This window comes from Carlito syrichta, unplaced genomic scaffold (genome assembly GCF_000164805.1).
Source record: "Carlito syrichta isolate Samal-C Ts95f unplaced genomic scaffold, Tarsius_syrichta-2.0.1 Scaffold304825, whole genome shotgun sequence".
Classification (NCBI taxonomy): Eukaryota; Metazoa; Chordata; class Mammalia; order Primates; family Tarsiidae; genus Carlito; species Carlito syrichta.
This window is the reverse complement of record NW_007248921.1, coordinates 645,261-672,498: the sequence shown is the minus strand read 5'-3', so window position 1 is coordinate 672,498 and position 27,238 is coordinate 645,261. Positions and strand designations below refer to the sequence as shown.

The 27,238-nt window shown below is 41.4% G+C and overlaps 1 protein-coding gene across 1 annotated transcript; it reads left to right on the top strand.

Annotated features, from left to right (window-relative positions):
• Positions 1 to 99: 99 nt before the first annotated feature.
• Positions 100 to 27,238, top strand: LOC110595872 (kelch-like protein 3). Its single transcript, XM_021713920.1, has 3 exons — positions 100 to 619; positions 17,119 to 17,238; positions 27,109 to 27,238. Exons 1-3 carry the CDS (start codon positions 564 to 566, stop codon positions 27,236 to 27,238), a joined length of 306 nt encoding a protein of 101 aa, XP_021569595.1. The 5' UTR covers positions 100 to 563.

Below are 27,238 nucleotides of genomic sequence, written 5' to 3'. Positions count from 1 at the left end.
AACTGTGACCCACAAGTGAATTTCCCCAGGTGGATAAACTCCACTGCAGGCCACGGAGGGGCCTCCTCATTCCAGCAATCTGGTCAGGCTGACAGACTCATAGCCTATGGGGATAGGGGAGGGTGTAGGGGCCAGTATTTCTCAGGCTAGTGAGGAACTGCTTGATTCTTTGCAGCCTAGACAGAGGAGAGGCAGGAGCCCCCGACAGGCTACTCGCCTGGGCTGGGGATGCCCGGGCAGATGCGGAGGCAGCTGGAAAGGTGGCACTGCACTTGGGTTGTTAGAGCTGCCGCTGTTCCTAGGAGACCGAGGAGCAGCGAGCCTGCGGGGGAGGGGGAGCAAGTGGGTTGCTGCTTTTAGCAGCTGAAAGGGCTGCAGGGAGCTCTGGGTAAGACATTTTCTGCTGCTGCTGCTTCTGCGGTAGAAGCTGCCGTGAGTAAGTCAGGGAAGGAGGATCGAGAGGGAGGAGGCTTCATTTGCAGCCATGCTGAATCACTGTTGCTGATCAGATCTCCCTCTGGTCTGCCGGGAGAAACGAGAACAGAGCTAGGATCTCTGGGTGTATGCATAGTTCAGCGGCTACCACCCTGGCTGGGCCTCGCACAATGGAGGGTGAAAGGTATGTACAAGTGTGTGCTGTGTCGTGTGTGTGTGTGTGTGTGTGTGTGTGTGTGTGTGTGTGTGTGTGTACGTACGTATAAGTAAACGTGTGCTTGCGATGCAGACACCAGCTTTTGTGTTTGCATTGGGTAGGGAAGGCTGGAAGACCTGGCCACTGATGGATCCCAAAGGACAGCAGAGCAAGAGCAGGAAAGCCCCTTTCCAAACCCACCCCTTCCAGGGCTCAAATCTCCAGAGATCTGGCTTCTGCAAAGGCAGGTCTGGGTTTGCTGGGCAGCGGAGCACCCCGAAGGAAGGGACTTCCTGGCTGGGGTTCGGGAATAGTTTCAGCACAGGCTGAATCAGGATTGCCTTTCTCCGGCTGGTTCAAGGAGGCGTTTCCCTTTCCTGGCTACTTTCCCGGGGTGTTTTTTCTTTGGTGGGGGGTTTTTGATGTCATAGTAGGACTGGCCTGGCATAGAGTGCTTACATTTTCACACTGAAGTGCTCAAATCTCCAGCAAGCATGGCATGCTGATGGCCGTGTGTGTGTCTCTGTGTGGGTCTATGTGTGTGTGCATGCGTGTGGCATGTGCCGCTATATACACACACACTCAGGGACGAAGGAGAAACCCAGTCAGATGACAGTTGCCCTGAACTGAATTTCATTTGTATTGAAAGTTGGTGAGTGATACTGGAAGGTCTGTGCTTTAGAAGAGCTCTTGCTTTTTCTATCAGAGATTTTTTAAAAATGAAATAGCAATCAACAGAAAGGATTTTAAGTAATTCTGTTGAGCTGGGTCTAACTAGTGAGGGTTTATTTCCTGAAAGGCACATGTATATACATTTTAAAATTATTGTTTGAGGGTCTGATTCTTTCATTGTGGAGGAGTGCAGTGTGGGGGCAGCATTCCTCTGTCTGTGAACTAAAACATCTTCTGAGTGCCAACTTCTTCATTCTGTGGGTCTGCGACTGGTAGAGAACAGGGCTTATCATTTTCTTTGAGGACAGAAGACTTCAGGGAAGGGTCATGCCATAACAGTACACCATTGAGGGGAGGGCTGCTGCTCTGAGTGGCCTGAATGATGCAGAGAGTAACCAGCTAGTTAAATGACAACAGGCTCAATTTAGTCAACACTGTTTGGAGAATACCTCGGTAAACACTTTTCTTTGCATAGATTGTCCTGATCCTACATCTCATCGGGGCAGAGTGATGCCATTAAACATCTCTAGACCATATTAGAATGGGTATGGTGGCTGGGTGTCATCTCATCCTCCTGTCTGATAAGGACCTGGGGCCTGTGTTTCTTGATGTGATTCCCACAGGAAGAGTCTGGGACTTGTAGGACTGAATGCACTGCTGGTGCAGCCTCTTTCTGGGTGCTCTGTGCAACAGGAACTTGGTGTTGAACTCCATGCAGCCCACTGGGTAACGACATCTGAAGGTCTGTTTCCTAGTTATGGGGCCGAGGTGGGCAGTACTCTCACCTCCTCATGGCCTGGAGCTAGCCGAGGGCAGGATTGATGTAATGGAGGTTTAGAGATTCTGGACCATGTTGATTTGCTTGACCTGTGCTGTATAGGGGCTGAGAGATCAGGGTGAGACTACCAGCAGCTGATCAAGCATTTCTGGGAACTATGTTCACAGTTTTATGTTCAGAAATGTAATGAGTCCCTGCCTCCGAGGAGCTCTGTTGTTCCTCAACACCCTGGCTCCTCTCAGCTGGGATGGCTGATGTTTTTGGCTTTAGAACACCTGGTTGCACATGTTCTTTTGCTTTTCCTTTCCTGAAGGCAGAGAGTAGACAAGAAATCCAAACTGAGCAGCTTCCAACGTTCACCAGGCCACCCAGCTAACTACCTTTTGTTCCTAGTCCAAGCCCAGCTTGCCATGCCAAGCCTTCAAGTCTTCTGAGCTCTGACTCCTGTCTCCATTCCCACTGCTCACACACCCTCTGAGTGTGCTGTTGGTCATTTCCGTGATCATTCATCCTGGACATTACTCCATCCAGCCTTATATTCCTTGACTCCCAGAGTGCCTTTGGCTGAATACCTTTCCCTTCCTTTTTTCCAAAAGTTTTCTTTCAAGATTGCTTTAAAATTTCACTTTGTCTCGGAAAAACATCAGCTTTTCTAGTCTTGGCTGATGCTCTTCTGAATTCTAATACCTCTAGCTTGTATCTCATAGTTGGGTACTGAATAGTAGGGCCACCAGATTTTTTTGTGCTTTGTTTCATATACCTTATGAATCCCTAAACTTAGAGACAGGTCCTCAACGGCAAGAACAGTGTCTTGTACTTCTGAATGCTCCTCATTGACTGCTATGTGGGTACACAAATAGCAGTTGCTGGCGGGTTATTTGCTGATTAACCAATCACTTTTGTGAGAAACTCTGACAACTAAGAAAGTTGGTGAGAGAGGAGATTGAAACATTTGGCAAATAGGTTCATCTTTGGCTATCAGCCTTATTATCTCAGCACCGGTAATTGACCCCACGGAATGCTTTGAGGTAGGAGGAGAACAGAGCAAAGTAGCCTTGTTTTACAAGTTCCCTGGGAAACCAAGGACCAGAGAAACCGACTGACTGGCCTAGGATCACATGTCCAACCTCCAAAGCCTGGAGGGATCCTGAATCTGGTGCTTGTTCCACACTTAACCTGCTGAAGCTTAACTGGGGCTGTTTTTAAGCATGAAAGTTTTTTAGCCAAGGGATTTCTAATGAACAATTTTCTTTCTTTGCCATGAGGGTATGAAAATACTTTATTCCTTGAAAAGCTACTAATTAAAAGCATGGACTTTGGTGTAACTTAGACCTAGTAGTGAATCTACTTTACAAATCGTATGACCTTGAATATGTCATGTTTTTTTCAGAACTAATTTTTCTCTTCTGTGTAAACACAGTAATAACACTATCCATATTTCATAGAGTTATTGAGAAGATTAAATAAGGCAGTATGTGTAAAGCACCTAGTAAAGTTTTTTTGGACACAGAGTAAGTATTCAGTAGATTAAGGTAGTTGATTTTATCACTGGTATCCATCTGTTGCTGTGTTGTACCGTGTGCCTTGCTGCTGGGATACTAACCGAGGCATATTTTGGGCCTTTCTATGTTTATAATTCCAAAGCAGGTTATGTGATATCATTCCCATGAGAAAACTGGGAGAGATGATCAGGCTGTCATCTTGCTTCTGACTTATAACTGTCTCCTTGGTAAGATACCTCACAGGGTTTGATATTTCCTCTTTTAGGTTTCTCCAAGATCTAGTGTAGCCCTTTGCACTCAGATGTCCCCTCTGAGGGGACATCATAAATCTAGCAAACTGCTTGGATGCCTCCTCTCAGGGGTCATAAAGAGATTACTGATGGATTATATAGCACAAACTTGTGCCAGTGCAAATTTTTCAAAAATGTATGTTTCCTTGAAGTTTTCCATTCAAATTTGCATGAAAAAGCAAATAAAAAGATGGACTGTATACTGAGATACATGTAAAAAAAATCATCTGGCTTTACATAGAAGGGGAATGTATGAAGTGCTTTCACAGTGGTGCACAGATTGGACAATAAATTACATATTGTTAATGTGGGAGGAAGAGAATGAGACTGCATTGTCTGCTCGAATAGAAAAACACCAGTGAAAGATGTCAAACAAGTTACAATTGCACAACATGTATCAGTGAACCAGAATGCATGTCGGTGACGATTTCACACATTATCACCTTAGAAAAATATAAGATATAAAATTTTGATTTTTTTTGTCATAAATAAGTTCCTCAATGTCCAAAATTCCATTCAAATATCATTACAATAAAATAGTTTGTTCCAACACTATACTATTTAATATGAAGTGATTAGTTTTTCACTATTTTGTAGAAAAGTGTGGCCGAGAAGCTGGTAAGTGATCCATGAGATGTCTGTTAGTGCAAAGGGTTAATTTTCCTTTTACATAGACACCCTGTGGCATCTGGTTGCCTTAGTGGTTTGGAACCATGAGTTGGATACACCTTTGCCCAGGCCAAAATCTTAAAAAGAATCTGTGAATTTGTACCCACTGTTGCTGTGTCCCCCAAGATTTCCATCTCTCTGCTGGATCTTCTGATGCTATGTATTTCCCAGGTCCCTCCATGGGAGAATTACTGTGGCTTTATCAGTCAGAGGAAGGTGAGTTTGTTTTCTGTTTTGCAGAGGAAAAGGGTCTCTGGCTCTTAGCTACTCCAGTGGTAAATTGTGTCTGTGAAAGTTGTAGAGCAGCTGACATTGAAAATGACAATTGCCCTTGCTATTGAGATTTTATTTCAGTTCTGGAATCAGCCTTGTGGATGGATTAAAATAAAGTTTCAACCTAAATGATTAGTTAAATTCATAGAGACAGAAAGTAGAGGGGTTTCCAGGGGCTAGAGAAAGGGAGGAATGAGAAGTTATTGTTTCATTAGTATGGAGTTTCAGTTTGGGAAGATGAAAGAGTTTTGGGGATTCATGGTGGTGACAGTTGTACATCAGCGTGAATGTACACAATGCCACTGAACTGTGCATTTAAAAATGGTTAATTTTATGTTACATATGTCTTACCACAATAAAAACACAACAAAACAAAACAAAAACCAGGCTCAGACTTTGGAAGATCTGCAAGAATTATTACCACAACTTTTGGAAGAAACATCATAAAAAGGGGTGGTTGTCTATTTTTCTCAAAATTGTGGTCATTTTCCTCATCAGAAGCATAGGAATGCCCCTGCCTGAGAGGGCACCTCATACCTAGCACTATGCTGTGAATTTGTAGGAGGTGTGCTCAGAGGAAGGTTCTCTCTTTTTTTTTGTGTGTGTTGGAGTTTCACTCTGTCGACCTGTTAGGCTCAGGTGATCCTTCTACCTCAGCCTTCCAAGTAGCTGGAGCTGCAGGCACGTACCACTATGCCTGGCTAATTTTTTTTTTTGGGGGGGGGTTTATTGTAGAGATGAGGTCTCGCCAAGTTGCCCAGGCTGGTCTCAAACCCTTGGGCTCAGGCATTCCTCTCACCTCAGCCTCCCAAAGTGTTGGAGATTATAGGCGTGAGCCACTGTGCCCAGCCGGAGGATGGTTCTTACTGGCTGGTTCTTACTAAGGAAAGCCTGCTCCTGGACCTCAGGGCTCTTCTAAGCTAAAGGAGATTATTCATTTACCCTTGACCCGGGAACAACAGAAACATAGTATTTTCTGAGGAGACACGACTGACTTAGCCAGTGCTTCCTAGATACTGGGTTTTGCAATGCCAGGTAAAATGCTGACAAGACCCAGGGAAGAGCAAGTGTTTTTTTCTATTCTCCGTAGCAAGTCACTTAGTCCTCCCCGCATTGGTGGAAGTCATGGGTAGAAAGTTTTGTAGAAATTTTTGGGCATCACTGCTGCCTGGAGCAGATGTGCCTGCATTTCATCCATGATAATTGAAACCAAATTTTCCATTTTGGAAATACTTTTTTGACGAAGTAAGGTTTTCAGTTGCAAAAACAAAGTCAGGAAAGAATCCTCTTGATTTCCCCACACCCGGATTTGGATTTTTAGGATTTTGCTAGCTAAGTTTTAGATTGTTAAGACAAATCCAGACAAGAAAAATTTTGTGTAAATTTTTCTAAAGCAAGTGCTTTATTTGATGTAATTTGCCCTCATAGAACTGACCTCATTTTTTTTTTTTCAATTTCTGGATGAATGCTAAAACTAGGTTAAACAGAATAAAGCATTCATAAACTATGTGAAAAGATTGAGCATGTGTTGTTTTTAGATTTTTTTTCTGTTAAATTCAGTGATTCTCAGGTTAGAAATTTTTAATTTTTTATAATTTATGAGGATTTTCAGACACTCAGCACAGCTTTCCTGGACTTTTCTTTTTAACTTATGAAAGTATATTGCAGCCTGTATCAAAACCACACACATGCAAGAGCTCAACTCTACTTCAAACCAAATATAAGCTTGACTTTTAATATGCTACATAATGAGGAGTGTATTTTCTTTTAATCTTTCTCCTGGTCTAATTTTTTCTGTCTGAACTCAAATGCTTCTCTTATGTTCTACTTTTTTTTTTTTTTTTTTGAATTGAGAGTCTCTGTCACCCATGCTGGAGTGCAGTGGCACGATCACAGCTCACTGCAGCCTCGACCTTCTGGGTTCAAGTGATCCTGCCACCTCATCCTCTCAAGTAGCTTGGACAACAGGCCCATGCCACCACACCTGGCTAATTTTTAGTTTTTGTGGAGATGGAGGTCTTGCTTTGTTGCCCAGGCTGGTCTTGAACTCTGGGGCTCAAGCAATCCTCCCACCTCAGCCTCCCAAAGTGCTGGGATTATAGGTGTGGGCCACCCTGACCAGCCTGTTCTAAATTTTTGCACAGCACACTTAAGAGATTTTCCCTTTGAGTTCTGAAGAAAGCAGTCTGTGAATTGGGCTTTTAGGAATGTGATTAGTAACATTCCTGTTTTGGAGCTTGTTTATGAAGGAGCACATTACAGGAATGGAAGCAGCTGCTGGTTGCCTTTGATGAATCATGGCTGGCTTGTGTGAAGGCCTGCGTGTGGAAACTCCAGGTTCAATACAATTAATAATACTGACTCCCACACACAGTGCAATTCCCCATAATCAGTGGAGTGAAGAAGTACTATATTCACAGGTCTCAGAAGATCTCGTCTTTTTTTTTCATTTGTCCTGGTTTGGTCACACAGGGAAGAATGTTTGTTAGAGAGTGGGACACGAGGGGTTGGGCTCTCCTTGACCTGATGGACTATGGGTCGTTATGCCAAGTCCATGGACATTGTTATTAAGAGCACAGGCCTTGGAGTCAGATAGACCTGGGTTTGAGTATTAGTTCTGCACTTACTAGTTATGTGGGACTTTTGGGACACATTTTACCCCAGTGCTTCAGGAGATAATAGTAGCTACCTCATGTAGTTGTTCTGAAGATAAAATGAAATAATGGTGGTAAGTTGCTTTAACAAACATTGTCAACTTTCAGTTAACTGTTATTAACTGTCACCTGAGCTCTGTACTTACTGATGCATACCTTCTGTGTGTCCATGTGGGCTCCTGCCAGGAGTTAGCCTGATGCTATGAACTGAGGTGGCACTGCTGAAAGAGTGCGAAGATGAGACACTATGGTATCCCGTGTGTAAGTGGTGGTTCTTGATTGGAAGGACTGCACCGTCAAGACCTGGATGCTGCTGGCTGGATGTCTTCAAGAAATAGGTCCTTCATTAATCCAGAAGTAGAAAACAAAATTTGGTCATCTTGTTCTCGAACTTTAGGATTAGGATACTCACTAGACCTGTAGTTTGCCCAGAGCCCTGTGGGTTCAGAAATTCTATCTGGTGAGTGTCCCATTGCTGCCCAGACTTGGAGAAGCAGAGTAGGGCTGATGACCTCATGGAAACCTAAAGTGTGATAGTCGGCTTGTCATCAGGTTATTGATTTGCAATGAAAACTATTACTGGCAAGATATTCCAGAGGGCTTGCAGCCACTTTCTTTCTCTCTGAAGGAGAACCATGGGAGAGGTCAAACAGGCCAGAAGGCCACATTGTGAACTAGGTGCCGAGTTATGGCATTTGGATATTTACAAGTTTCAAGGTCCACATCGGGATCTGACCTGAGGTGGAACTAAATGATGATATCTGATGATTAAATCACTTTCTTTCCTAGATAGTGTGGGATGGGTTAGACCAAGGACTTTCTGTGTCTGATCCTTAGGTTTTGGTTATTTCTTTCTAAATGACATTTTGTTGTTGCTGTTGTTGCTGAGAGATTTTCTTGCATTAAAAGCATTGTCTTACTCTGGCTCATAGTTGTTTTGCCTCCTTTATATTGCTTTACCTCTCTTTACTCCATCTCAGTTGTAGCTTGAACATGATGTGCTTGGGCCCCATGTATGTGACCAGTACCAGCCCATGACTTCTCACATTTATTTACATCTCTTGAAGACTTTTAGTGGGGAAAGAGTCATGACCTTCAACAGCATTCCACAGACTCCCCTTTCCTTCACTCCACATTCTCTTATACCCTGGGTTCTCTGAAGCTCCTCATGTTAGATTCTACACAGTGAGCCAACTTGGAGACTTTTCTGTCTCCTGCCTTTCTGGCATGTTTTTTTAATGTCCTTTCCTCTCCATTCATTGCCTGAATTTCCTCAGCAATGGAAAGAGCTGACACAGTAAGCGGCAACCCTTATCCCTCTCTTCCCTCTTCTCTAGTTGATGCTGGCTTTCTCTCTCCCCACCCTCCTGGGACTGGACCGTCTAAGAAAGTACTCTTCCCCCAGCTGGGGGGAAGGAAGGAAGAGAATTTGAGGAGGACAAAGCCATAATGATCTTAATGAAGGGAAATGAGCAAAGCTATAGTAGTCAGTAATTGTACCTTATTTACTTATCCATCCATTAATTTACTCAATAATCACTTATTGAGCACCTATCATACACTAGAGGCTAAGAATACAGAGGGAGCTTATATACCACCCTGGTTCTCACAGAGCTTACAGTCTAGCAGGGGCAGTGGTGTGCTGGGGCCAGTACTAACCCACAAGCAAAAACTGTTTCTTAAATTTTCAGGAAATTTGTGAGTCAATTATTAAATATCGCCATTAATAAAAACTATAAGTCGGGCTCGGTGGCTCAGCCTGTAATCCCGCACCTTGGGAGGCTGAGGTGAGTGGATTGCCTGAGCCCGAGTGTTCGAGACCCGCCTGGGCAACTTGGCAAGACCTCGTCTCTACAATAAATCAAAAATGAGCTGGGCGTGGTAGCGTGCGCCTGTAGTTCCAGCTACTTGGAAGGTTGAGGCGGAAGGATCGCCGGAGCCCAGCAGGTCAAGGCTGCGGTGGCTGGGAGCGGCCACTGCACTCCAGTCTGGGCAAAAGAGTCAGACTCCAACTCAAAAAAACCCCCAAAAAACAAAACTATATTATGTAACTGATATAAAAACCGAATGTAATAAATATTCAAAACTCGTCACTTCCTAATTATTTTTGCTATTATAAAGGCCTTAGAGGTTATGCCTATTGTATCTTATTGAAGAACTACTATACAGTGGATATAATGGTGTGCTGTTGCACATCTCTTCCTAAATCTCATGTTCGGCATCACCTTGGTAGTGTCAAATCTGCCATAGTGGGAGTCTTTACAACCTGGCAATTGGCAAATGTTACAAATCAGGGTTCCTTCCTCCTAACCAACTGTTAAATATCTACCAGCACACACTGTGTGGGAGACAGACACATAAGAGGTAATTAGAATATAATACAGAGGGAGACACAGAGTGCAGTGGAAACACAAGAGAGGAAAAACTTATCTAGCTTCCCACTAAATTCTAACTAATGTAGTGGGTACTGGAGGATGATACAACCTCTGTGTCTAGAAAGGCTGGTAGGAATTCCTAGACACAGAGAAGAATGAGTGGGGATAGAAAGTGTTTTCTAGGCAGCCAAAACTTCACAAGACAGAAGAGCCCAGTGTATTTTGCCTTCTGCAAGAATTTAGCACTACAGTCATAAGATGTCTTCAGGGCAATGATGGAATTATGAAGGTTAGATCGCTGAGGTTTATTCTGAAATGCAGTGACAAATCAGTGAGAGGTTTCACATGGAACATGGCGTGGTCATGCTGACATTCTGGAAAGGTCACTCTGGAGTCTGGAGGGAGGTTATTATAATAATTGAGGCAAGAGATCATGATTGCCTAGAAGAGGGTTGTGGCAGTAGTGACGGAAGACAGTGTAGTGCAGAGATGTTAAAGGACATAGGATTGACGGGACTTGTGGCTATATATGAGGGGTGTGAGAGAGAGGGAAGAAGATATCAAGGATGACACCCCAGTTTCTGGCTTGGATAGGTGAGTGACTAGTTGGCTATATCTCTGAAACAGAGAAAATATAAGAACAAGCTTGAGGGAAAATAGGGAATATCGGTTTTGGATATGTATGAGTTACAGGTGTAAACTCTAAGTAGGGAAGTCAAGTAAGACATTGGATATGCAGACCTGGAATTTAGAGGATAGGAAGGGCAGGAAAGAAGCCTTTGGAAGTTGGTATGGTATGAGAAGAGGGCTTAATATTTAGAGCTTATATATTTTTATTTATAACTTTTATAATTAATATTTTATGTGTATTTATTTATAGTTTACCTCTAAAGGCAAACATTAAAAAAAATTGTCGGGTTGGGGCAGTGGTTGGGTTAGACTGTCCTACTCTGCTCTGCTGTCTAACGCTTGTAAGAACAAGTGAAGGATTTTCAGGTTAGAGTTCATTGATGACAAATATGTAAGGAGGACATACTGTGGGCACCACCCTATGCTGGACAGGCTAAGCTATACAAAGAGTCCTCAGACACATGGTCCTTACCCTCTAGGTATGTTTACTCTAGTATGAGGGGGATAGGTGTTTGATTTGCAGCATGCCAAAGTAACCAAACATAGGGCAGTATTCTATGTACCAGTTGAGTGATAGGGCAGAAATACTGTAGGAATTTAGGGAAGGAAGAAATCACTTAGAACTGAAGTGTCCAGAGGGCTCCATAGAGGAGGAAAAACGTAATTGGTCTTCTAATAACAGGTATTTAGATGGTGATATAGGGAAAGGGAAGGGAAATCTGCCTGCAGTGGGTGATTCATCTGCTTGGTACATAATAGGTACCAGTAAATATTTGAGTAAGTAAGAGGTGAGGCTGGTTTTTAGGTTCAGTCCAGGTCAAGAGGGCCTCGAATACTAGGCAAGAATCATGGCTTGATCCTATAGACTGGATGATATTTCAGCTTTTTAGCTATGGAGTCCTTTGCAAGGAAACGTTATATGGGCACCCAATATACAGAACAAATGGAAGCAGAGGGTTCTGACAGAACCTCTAGCTTATAACCCTCACAGCCTCTGAAGTGACCTGTGGGCAAGTAAGGATCTGATAGACAAGATCAGAATAACCTTTTAGAAGGATCCATTTGGCAATGGTGTGCAGGAAGTGCTTAAAGGGACAACATCTGGAATGGGGAACAGCAGGTGGGGAAAAGAGAAGCAGAAAGCCCAAGAAAGCAGAGCCAGCTGTGTCTGTCCTTATTTTGGCTACACCTCATAACTGTCTCACATGTTGCTTTCTTGAATGGAGTCAGTGGGCATCTGTGAGGGTGTGAGGCATGTCTGAGTCAACACTCAGCACTCTTTTTCTGTAGGCTGTTGAAGGGGTTGTTGGCTTTTCTGCCTGCTGGACTGAATTATTCACTGCAGTGAATTCACCATGGCACCAGTGGTGGTTCATGTGTATGTTTATTAATAACTGGAAAGTGTGTGAAGTTAATTAAATTATTGAGCCAAATCTGGTGGTTTGACAACACTGACTAGTTTGATGTGTTCTGTTTCTGGAGCAGCTTATATGGAAAATGGCTTAGATGATCATTTTTATATATTTCTATGGGAAAGAGCAATGATTCTGCCTGGCCAATTCTTTCTCACTATATCTATGATTGGTGACCAATCTAAATCTTAAATATGGCTCAACTTGCATCTTTCTGGAACCCTGAACATTGGGATACAGATGAAGACTCCTTTGTTCAGCAGCCAAACATAGGGCAGTATTCTATGTACCAGTTGAGTGATAGGGCAGAAATACTGTAGGAATTTAGGGAAGGAAGAAATCACTTAGAACTGAAGTTATTGGACTGTTCTGGAAGGCTGAAAAGTGCAGAGAACAGCACGACAGGAAAAATGAGCTTTCCTGTTCACTGGTCACGCTGGAGGTTGTTGTCAATGCTTCAAAAGTGGTTCTCTTTGGTCTATACCTGTTCCATGTCTTTGAAGTAGAGTTAATAATATCTGTCCACTAGGTTTTTCTGAGCTCTATTCTTATTAGTTCCCTCTCAAGTTCTTTTAGTGTTTCCTGATCCATACCAATTATGTTTTCTCACTCTGGCTTTTGAGTCCTTCAGATCTGTTGGGAAGGGCACATATAAATTAACATCAACTGTAGAGAGAATTTGGTAAGCTGCATACCTTTTTCTAAATCATGAAACTCTCAAGGCTAAATCACCTCATTTGGGCTAGATGGGATTCTTGAACCTTGATGTGGTTTTAATAAGGCCCAGAGCCAATTTTTTCTCTTGGAGAAATTAACCACTTTGTGCTTAGAGTAAGTGCATTTACTGATACATGCTTTTCAACAGAAAACATCCTGTGGCTAGGTCTGCCCAGAGTAGTAAGAGTGTGTGTGCGCTTTTGACTGGGTATGAGTAGGGTGAAAAGTATGGTCTTAGACCTTGGACATGGATAAGAGAGTTGGGTTATACCTCAGTGTGGTCTGTGTTTCATAGATGGGGAGAGGGGATCCATCAGTCTTATTTGGGATCAAGAACAGGGAATGCTGGGGATTGGGCCTTGAAAGGGTAGGGATGTATCAATCTGTTGGGGACTAAGTAGTTAAGATCTGGAGGGAGAAAGGTGAGGAAATGTAAGATCTAGCAACTCTGCGGAGGAAATGTAAGATCTAGCAACTCTGTGCCTGGGAGTGTGATCCTAGGTTGAAATTTGCATGTGTGTGTGTGTGTGAGTTGTATGTTGAGCATTTGTGTACATGCATGTACTTTATTGCTGGAAGGTTTAGGCTGTAAGCTTCAAGTTAAGGGTACTTGAGCTCAAATATAATCTCTGCCACTTATTATTTGTGTGATCTTGTATAAGATTCTTGACTTCTCTGAGCCCTCAGATGTTCTTTCCTTAACTTCTTGCTTTCTGAAAGGTTAATGAGTTGCCAGGAAGCTTGTACCTTCCAGAAACCAAGTACTCAGAACCACTCTGGACTTCCCATGTTTTCATGGAGGAGGAGAGCAGAGGAAGAAAGGATCCTTGGAGTCCTTCTGATATTGAGCCTTGCCTCTGCATCAAGGGTGGAAAGGGCTCTGAATGGACTGGGAAAACCAGTATTTCCCTAGCCAGCCCAATGGCCATCAGCAAGTCACTTGCTCTTTCAGGGAGGCTCTAGTGTGAATTATATTTTGTTGAACTTTTATCCTCTGATAATAAGCAACCTATATTTGAGACCTTTTGGTAAACACACATTGTATTAACAGGGATACTTCATTATTGGATTGTTCTGGAAGGCTGGAAAGTGCAGAGAACAGCACAACAGGAGAAATGAGCTTTCCTGTTCACTGGTCACGCTGGAGGTTGTTGTCAATGCTTCAAAAGTGGTTCTCTTTGGTCTATACCTGTTCCATGTCTTTGAAGTAGAGTTAATAATATCTGTCCACTAGGTTTTTCTGAGCTCTATTCTTATTAGTTCCCTCTCAAGTTCTTTTAGTGTTTCCTGATCCATACCAATTATGTTTTCTCACTCTGGCTTTTGAGTCTCTCCGCTATTTTAAGACAATATTTATAATGAATTTTGTATAGTATTTTTACAGTCTCTAGACTTATCTCCAGAATGCAGGTATGGTTTAGTATTAGAAAATATATATGTCACACACCACATTAAAATATTAAAGGAAAAAGCCTATAGGATCATCTCAAACATACATACAAACATACATAATGGGAAGCATTAGAAACATATTTAAAAGCAAGAATATGACAAGAATATTCACTAGCATCCTTTCTGTTTGATACTGTGTGGTCATTCTTGTCAGTGCAAGCTTTCTCTCAAAACAGAAATTGGAGAGGAGGAAAAAACTCTGGCATTATATGCAGGTAATATGATTGTCTAAATAGAACACCCAGTTAAATCCACTTTCAAATAGAAATAATAGGAACATTGGTAAGGCAGCTGGATATATAATCAATTTTCAAAAATCAATTACCATAACAGTCAGAAAATATAACTTAAAAAGTCAACATTTATATTATAAGATAGCAGCACAAACTATAAGGTACTTAGAGATACTTTTTTTTATTAGAAATCTAATCAAATATATGTAAGGCCTCATGCAGAAAAATATAAATGTTTGAGTGACATTAAAGAGGACTTAAATAAATGGAGAGATAACTCATGCTCATGGACAGGAAGGCATAATATCAGAAAGATGATGGCTCTATCCAAATTTATCTATAAATTCAATACAGTTTCTATCAAAATCCCATTACAGTTTTTCATGGAATTTGACAAGCTAGTCAAGGCACTTCTAAGAATATTTATAGGATTGAGGATTTGCCCTGCCAGATATCAGACCTTGTTATGAAGTCACAGATATCATGTGGTACTGGCACAGAGACAGACAAACTGACCAGTGGGATAGGTTAGAAAGTTAAGAAATATATCCCTGTTATCTGGAACTTTAACATATGACCTAAGATGGCGTGACAGATGAGTGGGAAAAATAAGATGTATTCAATAAATGCAACTTGTGGGAAAAATTATATTCCTATTTCACATCATGACATAAAAATCAATATCAAATAAAATACAGGCTTAAGTCTCAAAAGCAAAAATGTTACAATTTTAGTAGAAAATAGAAATTAATACCTTTCTAGCTTTGGAGTAAAGAAAGACACTACAAAAGAAATTATACATATGGAATTTCTTACATGAGGTTTCTCATCTTTTCTGGTTGCTTCCTCCGCTCTCTGATCACATTTTCTGGCTTGAGATTTTCTTTACCTACTTAAACATACAACTCTAACCATCTAGCTTTGTGCATATCTCCTTTGCTCAGCTAATTTTCTTACACCCCAAATCCAAGCCAAAAGTTCAGATGTTCTTGGCTTACATTTGCATGGTGAACTGAAGGTGGGAAGGAAGCCTAAGGAGGAATCCGTTGTGGTCAGCTGAGCTGTAGGTCTGGCATGCTGGTCGTATTTGAATGTTCCCATATGAATCTCAGTATTAGATCTATAGAGATTCTCAGGTCTCTAGAATATTCTTAACCATAGAAGCCCCTTTCTCTAGCCAGTTTGCAAGCCTAGGTGGTAGCATGGGCAGAGGCTCAGGAGGGAAAGTCAAAGGAGACTACCCTCAGGGTCCTAGAGTTGGATTGAACTCTTTGGTTCCCAAATCTACATAAGTGGAGAAGGCTGTTTTCCTACTAGCGAAGCAAAGCTTAGGTTGGTTTTAAACAGAGGTAACTACAGTGTTTCAGACTTGACCCTGGAGCTGAATACTTTCAACAGATTGGGAAGAAAGCCCTTTCCTTGCTCACTCTTTTGATTCCTCCTTTCTACCCCCCTCCCCAAAGTGAAACATGTTGCTCAGGAGTAGTTGGGCAGCTAGCTAGGGATTTGAGTGTTTTGTCTCTTGATTTCAGAGGTCATCAAGACTATGGTTGACTCTTGCTAGTCGCCACCTGCTTACTTAGTCCACACAGACCGCCTTTCATTCCATAACAATTACAGTCCCTTGTCTTTCTATGGGATTACTGTTTCCCAAAAGCTTTCACTCTTGTGCCACTGTTCTCTACACTGTAGCCAATGTGATCCTTCTAAAGCACAAATTTGTTCACCTGCTTCCTGTCCCACTTCTTGGTTTAAAACCCTTTGATGGCTTCTTATTGTTTCAGAAAGAAATCCAAACTCCTTAGCTTGGCTTCTATGACACTTACAAGACTGCTCAATTTTCTAGCCTTTTCTGTTGATGCTCTCTTCTAGTTTTACTGAACTGCCAGTACTTTGAACACACTTTGCTTTTTCTCCTCCAAGGCTTTGTGATTACTGTTTCCTCTGCCTGGACTATGTTTTATCTTCTGGAGTACAGTGGCATGATCATGGCTCACCACAGCCTCTACTTCCTGGCTCTGGCCTCCCAAGTAGCTAGTTCTACAGGTGTGTGCCACAACACTTGAATAATTTTTGGATTTTTCATAGAGATGAGGTCTTGCTATGTTGCTTAGGTTAGTCTTGAATTCCTGGCTCAAGTGATCCTCTCACCTTGGCCTCCCAAAGTGCTGGGATTACAGATGTGAGCCACCATGCCCGGCCTGCCTTCCTTTTTACCTGGCTAATTTCTGCTTGTTATTTAGGGTCTCCGTTTCTAGGAATTTTCCCCTCAACCTGCTATCACTGGGATATTTGCCATTCCCTCTGCCTCTTTAGCTCCCATCAAATCACAATACTTAAGATATGATGTTTAAATGTTGATTTTGCATTCTCATCCACTGAACTGTTTGGGAGGCAGGGCTGTACTTTGTTTATGGTTGTGCTTCCCTTAAATTTAAATACCGTGCCTGGCACATAGTAGCCTCCATTAAATGTTTGTTGAATGAACAAAAATCCCTGAAAAGTAAGTGAGGTAGTGCTTAGTTCCCTTCAGTTTTGAAGAGTGTTTTGGAGAGACGAAGGATAATGACCTCACACAAAGTCACACAGCACGCGGTGGAAGAAGCTGAGCTAGGACCTGCCTTCTTCCAGAGGAATGCACTATGCATTGGAAGATCCTGCAGAAATGACTGACCCAGAACATTTTCCTCCCCTGCTGGGTCTGTGTGAGAAAAGGCTGATAAAGTTGCCCCTACGGAGTGGGTAAATGCAAGGACTTTTGGCAATTGGATGAATGGGTTTACCAATGTGTGATCCTCTCTTTCCCCCCCTTGTTCCTTCCTGTTCACAGCATCAAGCTGAGCTCCCAGGCCCAGATACAGGCTGGGGATGATGAGAAGAACCAGAGGACGATCATTGTCAACCCAGCCCACATGGGGAAGGCTTTCAAGGTTATGAATGAACTGCGGAGGTACTTTTCCTATCTTGCCTGTGCCCTTTCAGAAGGAACTTGCAGAGTGAGCTTCATCAGGGACTGAGAACAGAAGTCAGAACACCACCACCTAGGGAATTCTGACTCTTCCTCACCCACTCTCAGTCAGTTGGCTTCCCTTTTCAAGCACTGATTGGGACACAATGACTTTGCCAGAAACCTCTCTTTTCTTTGTATTTACTTAACACCTATAATTTTAATGATTAATCACAGGGGAAAAATCCTTGATGGTAACAGCAGGTCTGTTCATAAACTTGATTTCCAACAGAACCAGCTGCTTGGAAACCAATAATAGGATGATTGCAACACCTACACACAATTGCAGATTAATGATTGTGGATGTCATGTGTTTTCTTTTGGTCTCCCTCTCTCATTCCTTGGTCTGAACTTAGCTTGGCAAGACAGCCACATGAATGGACGAATACCTAGCTCCTTAAATAACATTTAACTCTGTAAGGAAAGAAAGGAAATACAAACATACTCATCCTCTCTGAGCTAAGTGATGAGAGGTGTATGGTCTATTGTAAGGCCAGTGTGCACGTTTGATAAGCTTGTTGCAAGACAGATTCAGGGCTCGGAATGTGTTTTTCTGTACAAAGCCTGTGCACACAATCTATTTCTTACCAGAGAGTTCAGAAGCTTCCTTTGGTCATGCCATTATTTACTGCATACTTGATCCTGCTGTGAGTTTATCTCATCTCTTCTCTGTAGTTCATGAGATCTCTGAGGGCAGGGGGCAACTTCTGAGTAACTTTGATCTCTAGCACCAGGTAACTCATAGGCACTCCTGTTCATTCACCAAAGATGCCCTGAAGCACTGGCTAGGCCCTGGAATGAGTGGACAGGGGAACAAGTAAACAATGTAAATAAGGTCAATGGAAATAATCTTTCTACAGTGCAAATAGGTATTATAAAAGATGAACACATCAGGTGCCTGACAGGTGGGTATGCAATAATTGTTTGCTTTTAAAGGGTGTTACAGAAGCAAGTATGTCAGACTGGAACTTTGGAGAATACTTTCTAGAGATGGGTGATGCTTGAGCTCAATTTTGGACAAGTAAGAGTTAATAAAAGGAACTAGGGGTAGGGAGAAGCCTTGTAGGCAAAGAAAATGGCATATAGCCAAAGAAGTGTTTGTTGAGTGGGGGACTGAACTACTTTTAAACAAAAAGTTCCGTCTGATTCTGTGTGCTTTTTCATTTCTCCTTTCTACAGGGCCCAGTCTTTGGCATGAAAAACCAAGTTAAATTAAATTTGTCTTATGCTCTACTGCTCAATTTTTATTAGGCCTCCTGCCAGATTTCCTGGAAGCTCTGCCCATGGCTGTCTTAGGCATTGGGCAGTGCTGTTGCTTCATGCCTATGGGCATGGTTCTCCTGTTACTAAAGAATTTGCTTTGTGTTCCCTAAACACTATTGAAATTCCTCATTTAGTTTTTTTGCGTATGGCTTGTGTCCTTTGTCTGATTTAAGAGTCTCTCACCAGGCCTTATTTTGCCTTGTGTGGCCAACTCCAGTGACACTGAAAGGGAGAGCTCAGGTAATAGATGTGCATACAGGTTCCCTATACACCCATTTTCTCTTACTAGCATATTTTCCCTCCCTCCCTCCCTCACCTGTCTCACTGTAGTGGTGCTGTCATAGCTCACTGCAGCCTCCCATTCCTGGGTTCAAGCAAGCCTACCTCCTCAGCCTCCCAAGTAGTTGGAATTACAGGTGTGTGACATCACACCTGGCTAAGTTTAAAAAAAAAAATTCTGTAGAGATGGGGTCTCTGTGGGGAACAAAAGGCTGTGTACCTAAATGAGTTTGAAAGATGCTATGTACTATACTCTGGTTCATAATGCATGTTGGCATATTAAATGCTGTGAGAAATCCTACAATATACTTGTCCGACTGTGGGTTTCCCATACGGATTTGACTATAGAATCCTCTTTGGTTGTTGTTGTGATATATAAACCAAGTGTTTTGGGAAACTTGTTTTAGAAAACACTAGTATAAATATCAGACATATATTTCCTTTGCTGAAATGTAAATGAATAATCTTGTTCTCCTTCTTTTTATTTTTAGTTTAAAATGGACCATAATCTGTATATATTTGGCTGACTGGGAATATTTTAAGTTAGGTTTAGGCATAGATTTCTCTTTTACTTTTCTTTTAATTTTTCTTTTGTAAAAGAAATATATTTATTATGGAACATTTATAAAATGCAGATGAGCGACATCATCTATAATTTTAATACATAGCAGTAACCATTGTTAACACTTTGGACAGTATGCTTCTCTTTAAAATATATGTGTCAGCTGGGTCCAGTGGTATATGCCTGTAATCCCAGCTATGCAGCAGGATCACTTGAGCCCAGAAATTTGAGACCAGCCTGGGTAAAAGAGTGAGACCTGTCTCATAAAAAATAAAATAAAATAAAATAAAATATATCTCAATCTAACTTTTTCTCTTTTTCAACATATTGAACAAATGTTTCCATGTCACTAACTATTCTACAAAATTAAAATTGAATGAATGATAGTCTTTATTTATTTTTTTAAACCAGTTTCTGTTGTTAGATGTCCAGGTTTCCCTAATTCCCCATATAAATAACCCCTGCCGTGGTTGTCTTTGTAGCTGCATAATGTAGTGGTTACAAGCATAGACTCTGGTTTCAAGTCTTGGCTTTAGTACTTTCTGTGTGACCCTGGGCAAGTTAATTAATCTCCCTGACCTCTCTTTTGTCAACCATAAAATGAGGCTAATAATAGTGCCAGTCTTATTGGGTTGTTAAGAGGATTAATGAGTGAAGTGCTTAAAATAGTGACAGTGCATATATTACTGTCGTTAAACACTTGTACACATTCATGATTATTTCTATAGAATTAATTCCTAGAGGTGGAATTGCTGATTTCAACAGCATGTAGAATAATAACAACTTTTCCTTAGATATCATTGTGAGGCCCTGGAACGTAGTGAGTATTCTGTAAGCATTAGCAATGATGATGATGATGATGATGATGATGATGATAGGCTAAGCCCTTTAGTAGGTTACTGCAGGTATATGGCAGCGGATAAGAGAATCAAAATCTTGCCCTTAGTGAAGCTCATATTCTTGTGGTATTCAACGACTATATCAAATTTCAAGGTATCTAAATGGCTAACTTCCAAAAACTAGAGTGGAATAGGTGAGGCAGGGAGAAAGGGGGCCTGAATTGATACTTTATTGATCTAGGTGAGTTTAATGGGAACCGGAGAGAGGCTGGGCATACCTTGTTTTGATGAAGGCCTGGGTTAAAGCATCTTGCCATTCATGGATTAAGCTCATGAAATGTTACATGCTATTCCAGGGACCTAGGGTGATTTATTGCACTGTTTTCACATTCCCCTCCTTCAGTCTTAAGCTATTTCAGTTCAAGCACGCATGTTCTTTGCAATTTATGAATCATACAATTCACAAGTTTCCTATTCTTTTTACTTTCATGGCAGAAAATGGGTTGTTGGCATGGTAACTTCTCAGCCTTCCTCCTTCTTTTGCACATCATAGCTCAACTCTGGCCACACCACAACTGCTACTGGGCACCAGAGCCCTAGTGACTCTTTGGCTCTTGACTTATCATCCAGCAGGCAAGTGAGGATGTGGTCCTTCTCAGAATAGCACACCCTGATCGGGTCTGAAAAGAAGGGGCAGAGTGGAGCAACCAGTGAGCATTTAGAATCCACAGTCTTTGCTGTCTCACTTTAATAGCTTTAACCTCCCAATTCACCACTGCAAACACAATTCTCTTACCTCATCTTTTTTTTTTTTTGAGGGGTATGATCTGCCACTATGCCTTTATTACTAGCAATGAATCATCTTTCTACATTGCTTTCTGCTTTTCTTTCTTTCTTTTTTTTTTGTAACAGCTTTATCAAGATATAATTCATATGCCATGCATTTTACCTATTGAAGGTGTACAATTTAATGGCTGTTAGTATATTCATGGAGTCATACAACCAGCCAATTTTAGAATATTTTCATCACCCCAAATAGAAACCCTGTAATCTTTAACAGTCACTCCCTTCAACCCTTTCCACTGGTCCTTATCCCCTCTCCCCACCCCAGCCCTAGGCAACCAGTGGCCGACTTTATGTCTCTATAGATTTGCCTGTTTTCGGATCATACAATATGTAGTCTTTTGTGTTTGGCTTCTTTCACTTAGCATAATATTTCTAAGGTTCATTCATGTTGTAACATGTCTTAGTATTTCATTCCTTTTTATTGATGAATAATATCTTATTGTATAGATATGTCACATTTGAGTTTTGGCTATTATGAATAATGTGGCTATGAACATTCATGTACACATTTTTGTGTGGATGTATGTTTTTATATCTCTTGAGTATATATCTAAGAATGAAATTGCTGGGTCACATGGCAACTCTATGTTTAGCCGCTGGATGAATTGCCAGACTGTTTTCCAAATCAGCTGCTTCATTTTACATTTCCATTAGCAGTGTATGAAGATTCCAGTTTCTCCACATTGTCTCCAACACTTGTTATTGTGCTTTTGATTAAGTCATCCTAGTGGGTATGATGTGATATTTCATTGTGGTTTTGATTTGCATTTCTCAGATGACTAATGTTGAGCATCTTTTCATGAGCTCATTGACCATTTCTATATCTGATCTGAAGAAATGTCGATTCAGAGATCTTGTCCTTTTTTGACTTTTTTTTGTTTATTATTTAGTTGTAAAAAATTGAATGATTCATATATGCAAGCCCATTATCAGATAGATGATTTGCAAAAAATTTCTCTCCTTCTGGGAACTATCTTTCATTTTCCTGATGGTGTCCTTTGAAACATAAATGTTTTAAATTTTGATGTCTATTGTGTGTGCTTTTGGTTTCATTTCTAAGAAACCATTATTTTGAAGTCGTGAAGATTTACTCCCGTTTTTTATTCTAAGAATGTATAGTTTTAGCTCTTTTTTTTTTGGTTTTTGAGTTGGAATCTCACTCTGTCACCCCGACTGGAGTGCAGTGGCCACTCCCGGCCACCGCAGCCTCAACCTGCTGGGCTCCGGTGATCCTTCCGCCTCAGCCTTCCAAGTAGCCGGAATTACAGGCATGTGCTACCACGCCCGGCTGCTTTTTTAATTTATTGTAGAGATGCGGTCTCATTGCCCAGGTGGGTCTCGAACCCGCGGGCTCAGGCAATTCACTCACTTCAGCCTCTCAAAGGCGCGGGATTACAGGCTGAGCCACTGAACCCGGTTTATAGTTTTAGCTCTTACATCTAGGTCTTTGTTCCATTTTAAATAAATTTTTGTAAATGGTGTGAGGTAGGGTTCCAGCTTCATCATTTTGCATATGGATGTTCCAGAGCCATTGTTGAAAAGATTATTATTTCCCAGTTGAATGGTCTTGCCACCCTTGTCAAAAATCAATTAACCATGAGGGTTTACTTCTGGACTCTCACTTCTATTCTATTGATCTATGTAGCTATCCTTATGCTTTTATGACACTCTTATTTTTTGAGATGTGGTCTTGCTATGTTGTCCAAACTGGTCTTGAACTACTGAGTTCAAGTAGTTCAAGACCAGCCTCTTGAGTAGCTGGGATTACAGGTGTACCACCACTCCCAGCTCCACACTTGCTTTTTTTGTTTTTCCCTCATCCTCTCACCATCTCCCACCTCTGAACTCTAGACCCATATATCCACTTGCCTACTTGATAACCCCATTTAGATGTCCGATTAGCAGCTCAAAATTAATATGTTCAAAAATTAATCTCTAACTTTTTTTTTAATAGGAGTCTTGCTCTGTCACTCAAACTGGAGAGCAATGACATGATCACAACGCACCACAGCTTCGACTTTGTGGGCACAGGCAATCCTTCTGCTTTAGCTTCCTGTGTAGCTGGGATTGCAGGCACATGCCACCACATCTGGCAACTATTTGTTTAAAAAAATTTTTTTCTTAATAGAGATAAGGTCTCGCTATGTTGCTAGGCTGGTCTCAAACTCCTTGGCTCAAGCAGTCCTCTTGATAAGGCCTTCCAAAGTGCTAGGGTTATTGGTGGGAGCCATAGTATCTAACCTTTAACCTCTAATCTTAAATGTAGTCTTTTGTGAAAAAAAAAGAAGAAAATATATGAAGAAAAAAATGAAGCAGATAGTTGAAAAAAAAAAAACCTCAAACAGATATATAAGCAGAAACAAAAAAGAAAAGGAGTTAACATTTGCTGAATATTTACTATTAGCACTATGTATTATCTCATTTACAACACATCTCAATTCTGTGACACTCTGGGCACAGTGTATGAGGGGAGACCCCCCAAAACTGCATAATTTATTTATAAAAATTTTATATTTATTCTTACATGTTTAAACTTCAGTCACCTTCAAAGTACTCTCTATTTGATGCAATACACCTGTTTTTTCTACTGCTCAAAAGTTTTTGAACCTGTCCATTTTGATGCCTTTTAATGCTTCTGCTGATTTTTGTTTTACCTCTTCCACATCGGCATAACGTTTCCCTCTGAGGACTTTTTTCATCCAGGGAAACGAACAAACAAGAAGTCACTTGGGGTGAGATTGGGTGAATAGGGAAGGTGAGGCACAGGAGTCATGTCAATTTTGGTAAAAAACTACTGAACACTCAGTATGGTATGCCCATAAATCACCCTTCATGAAAGGGCAAATGTGTTATCTATCTTAAAAAAAAAAAAAAGAACTAAAGCCAAACACAGCCTCTCACAACAATAGTAGCTGGTACACTGATGCTGATGGGGTTCCTAGAACACTTACCCAGCAGGGGAAGCCAGTACTACAAGGGGTCTGCCCTCCAAAAGATAATTCTGAGTTTTTTTGGGTCCCTCCTTATATACTTGCCCACACTAGAGAGTGGTGAGGCAGAGGTTTGAACTTAGGTCACTTTAATTCCAGAACTAGATCTCCTTTCTAACAGCTATACTGTACTCTTCCACAAGTGACAAAGTAGGTAGCCCAACTTTTCTCATCTCAAGATTGTCCTTTGGCTGGATGTAGTGGCTCATTGAGGGGATGAGGTGAGAGGATTGCTTGAGACTAGGAGTTTCAGACCAGCCTAGGCAACATAGAGAGACCTTGTCTCTACCAAAATAATAATAATAATAATAATAATAATAATAATAATAATTAGCTGGGTGTGGTGGCATGTGTCTGTAGTCTCAGCTACTTGGGAGGCTAAATTTGAATGGATTGTCCTTCACTTTCCTGATGGTATCCTTTGAAGCACAAATGCTTTTTGTGGTCGAGGCTGCGGTGAGCTGTGATTATGCCGCTGCATTCCAGCCTAGTGACAGAGTGAGACCGCAACTCAGAAAGAGATTGTTCTTAGGAGTAGTGTGATATCTCAGAAAAAAAAAAAGATCCCATAGAATTATAGAATCCCTGGTAAATGGAAAAGGAGTCTTTAGAGTGACTCTTCTCTCTTCCATGTAGAGTGGATACATAGAGATGTCTCCGGTGTGCAGAAAGGCTTCCTCACCCCCAGGAAAAGCCCACCTTGAGTTTTTGGCAAGTTTCTCTTGAGCAGCTTCCCAGGTTAGAGTTTCTCTGGCCTTGAGGCAAACTTTCCACCCATCATAACTGCTCTTATTCATTTGCTTAAGTGGATTCTTCATCTTTATTCTCTATTCCTTTTTTCTCTTTCACATTTGTTCAAGAATTAGCCTCCCTGGGATTGTGTAAGATAGCTTGTTCAACTTCCAGCACTGAAAATTTATTCAGTATTTGTGATCCTTCTGTGTCAACAATTTTCTTGTTAAAATATTGGTTACCCCTCTCAAAAAAATTACTGGTTACTCTTAAACATCAGTGATAATTCAATTTTCTTCATAAATTCCTTAATAGAAGTGAAGATGTCCAAGATGAGTCTATTCATGCCAGGAATACATTTTTACAATAATTTTGACCAGACTATTCTCAGGTGGCATCTGCAATCCCATTTAGTCCTGATGATATGTATCCCTAAGACAGCTAAGACAGATAAGAAAACTTTGGTGAGCTTATTTGCCCATGGTCTCATACCCAGTTAGGGACTGAGCAGTTCTGTTTCTGGTTGCACAGGTTAGTTCTGATACAACTGGTGGATGGGGTCTGCTGCCCGCTTCAGGGTGAGGTCCCAACCCCTAGGTTTTGCATGTTGGTCCCCAAAAGTCTCATCTTTCCCAGAAGCCCCTTCCCTGATACTTTATTCCATGTGTTGAACATTTCCTGACCTCTTCTTCCTGTTGGAGCTAGCCAATCTTCTGTCTTTTCTCATTCTGAATGTTGGCATGAGGCATTGTGGTACTGTGAAAGAATCACTGTGTCTGGAGCAAAGAGAATGGATTCAAGACTCAGGCTCCTGTGGCTTTGAGTGTCTCTTACCTTTAGGAGTTCCATAGACCAGATGATCTAAGAACGTTTGCAGCTCCAGCCTTCTCAGGCTTTATGATTCTAAGTGAACCTAAGCTAACGTCTTAGTAGTTGACAATGGCTTAATGTGCTACACCAGAGATGGCAAATATGTAGCTTCTCTTCCATCTGTCAACGATGACAGACTTAGTAATTGGCCTCAACATTCTCACACAGAACTCAGTCATGACCTCAAGCTAGTACAGTGTGCTGTCATCACCATTAGTGCATCACAGTTGAAAGGTGTTTGCCCTCTGTGTCTTCCTTCCTATCTGTTGTCCTTTAATGTCAAGGAGGAACGAGTGGTGATCAGGATACCACAAAAGTTAAGAGCATGGGCTCTGGGGTTAAGCTGCTTTCTTTCAAATTCTGTCTCCATGCTTTCATTTCTGTGTGACTTTGGGAAAATTACTTCTCTGGGCCTCAGTTTCCTCATATGTAATATGGGCATAATAATTCGCCCTACCTCGTGCGGGTGTAGAAAGAATTAAATGAGATAATATGTGTAAAAAAGTGCTTAGAACAGTTCCCAGCACATATAACTCAATAAAGCTTAATTACATTGATTATAATTATATTGATAATAGGCACAATAAGAGCTTGGAAGACTGATGAAGGAAAAATTCTTGAATTGGTAGGAACTTGTGATACCCTATCCTTCTCTAAAGTAGTCAAATCTCCATTATGTCTATGAATGTGGATTGATCGCCCTTCACTCATTCATTTATTCAATTTATTCACAAATTTAGGGTCCACTGTGTGCTAGGTATACAGCCGGGTGTCTAGGATACAACCATATATAAGTCATTTTTTGAGTCCACAGCATATTAGGGGTGACTAACAAGTAAAAAGATAGAGTGTTTTTAATAATTGCAATGACTGGACTTTGCACAGGGTCTTTAGGGAGCACTACGTGTGCAGGTGGAGTCTTCTTGTTGATAGTGTTGAGTCTGAGTGGGAGGAGAAATTTCCATCTGACTTGCCTCTTACCAGTATTATGTATGCAGTGGATCCTTTGTGGAATTGTTAGTATTAGCTTTATTGGCAACACACCTCAGTAGCATGCTCTTGTTCCTTGGCATTCATTCAGTCACTTGAATGGCAGACCCGAGCGTTTTCTACTACTCCTTGAGCCACCATATCCCTAATTTGCAATCAGAGCTGATGGAATTAGGAAGCAGAGAGGTGAAGCAGTGCCCTACATTTACAGCCATAGAGTAGTTGGATCTCTCTGTGTGCTTTAGGAAGGCATGAATGTCATATTTATCAGGATCTTGGAAAAGTTGATGAATCCATCCCCCTGCCTAACTCAAGAAAGAGCAAGTTTCTATAACAGCTTTGTAGAGTTATAGTGTGACATTTGGGTGGGAAAAAAAAATTGTATGGTGCGGGTAGGTGTCTGTGCTGTGACCCATTCTGTCCCCTCACTGGTGTCTTACAGTAAACAGCTGTTGTGTGACGTGATGATTGTGGCAGAAGATGTCGAGATAGAAGCCCACCGTGTGGTCCTGGCAGCCTGCAGCCCCTACTTCTGTGCGATGTTCACAGGTATGGTGAGGGGCAAACAATAA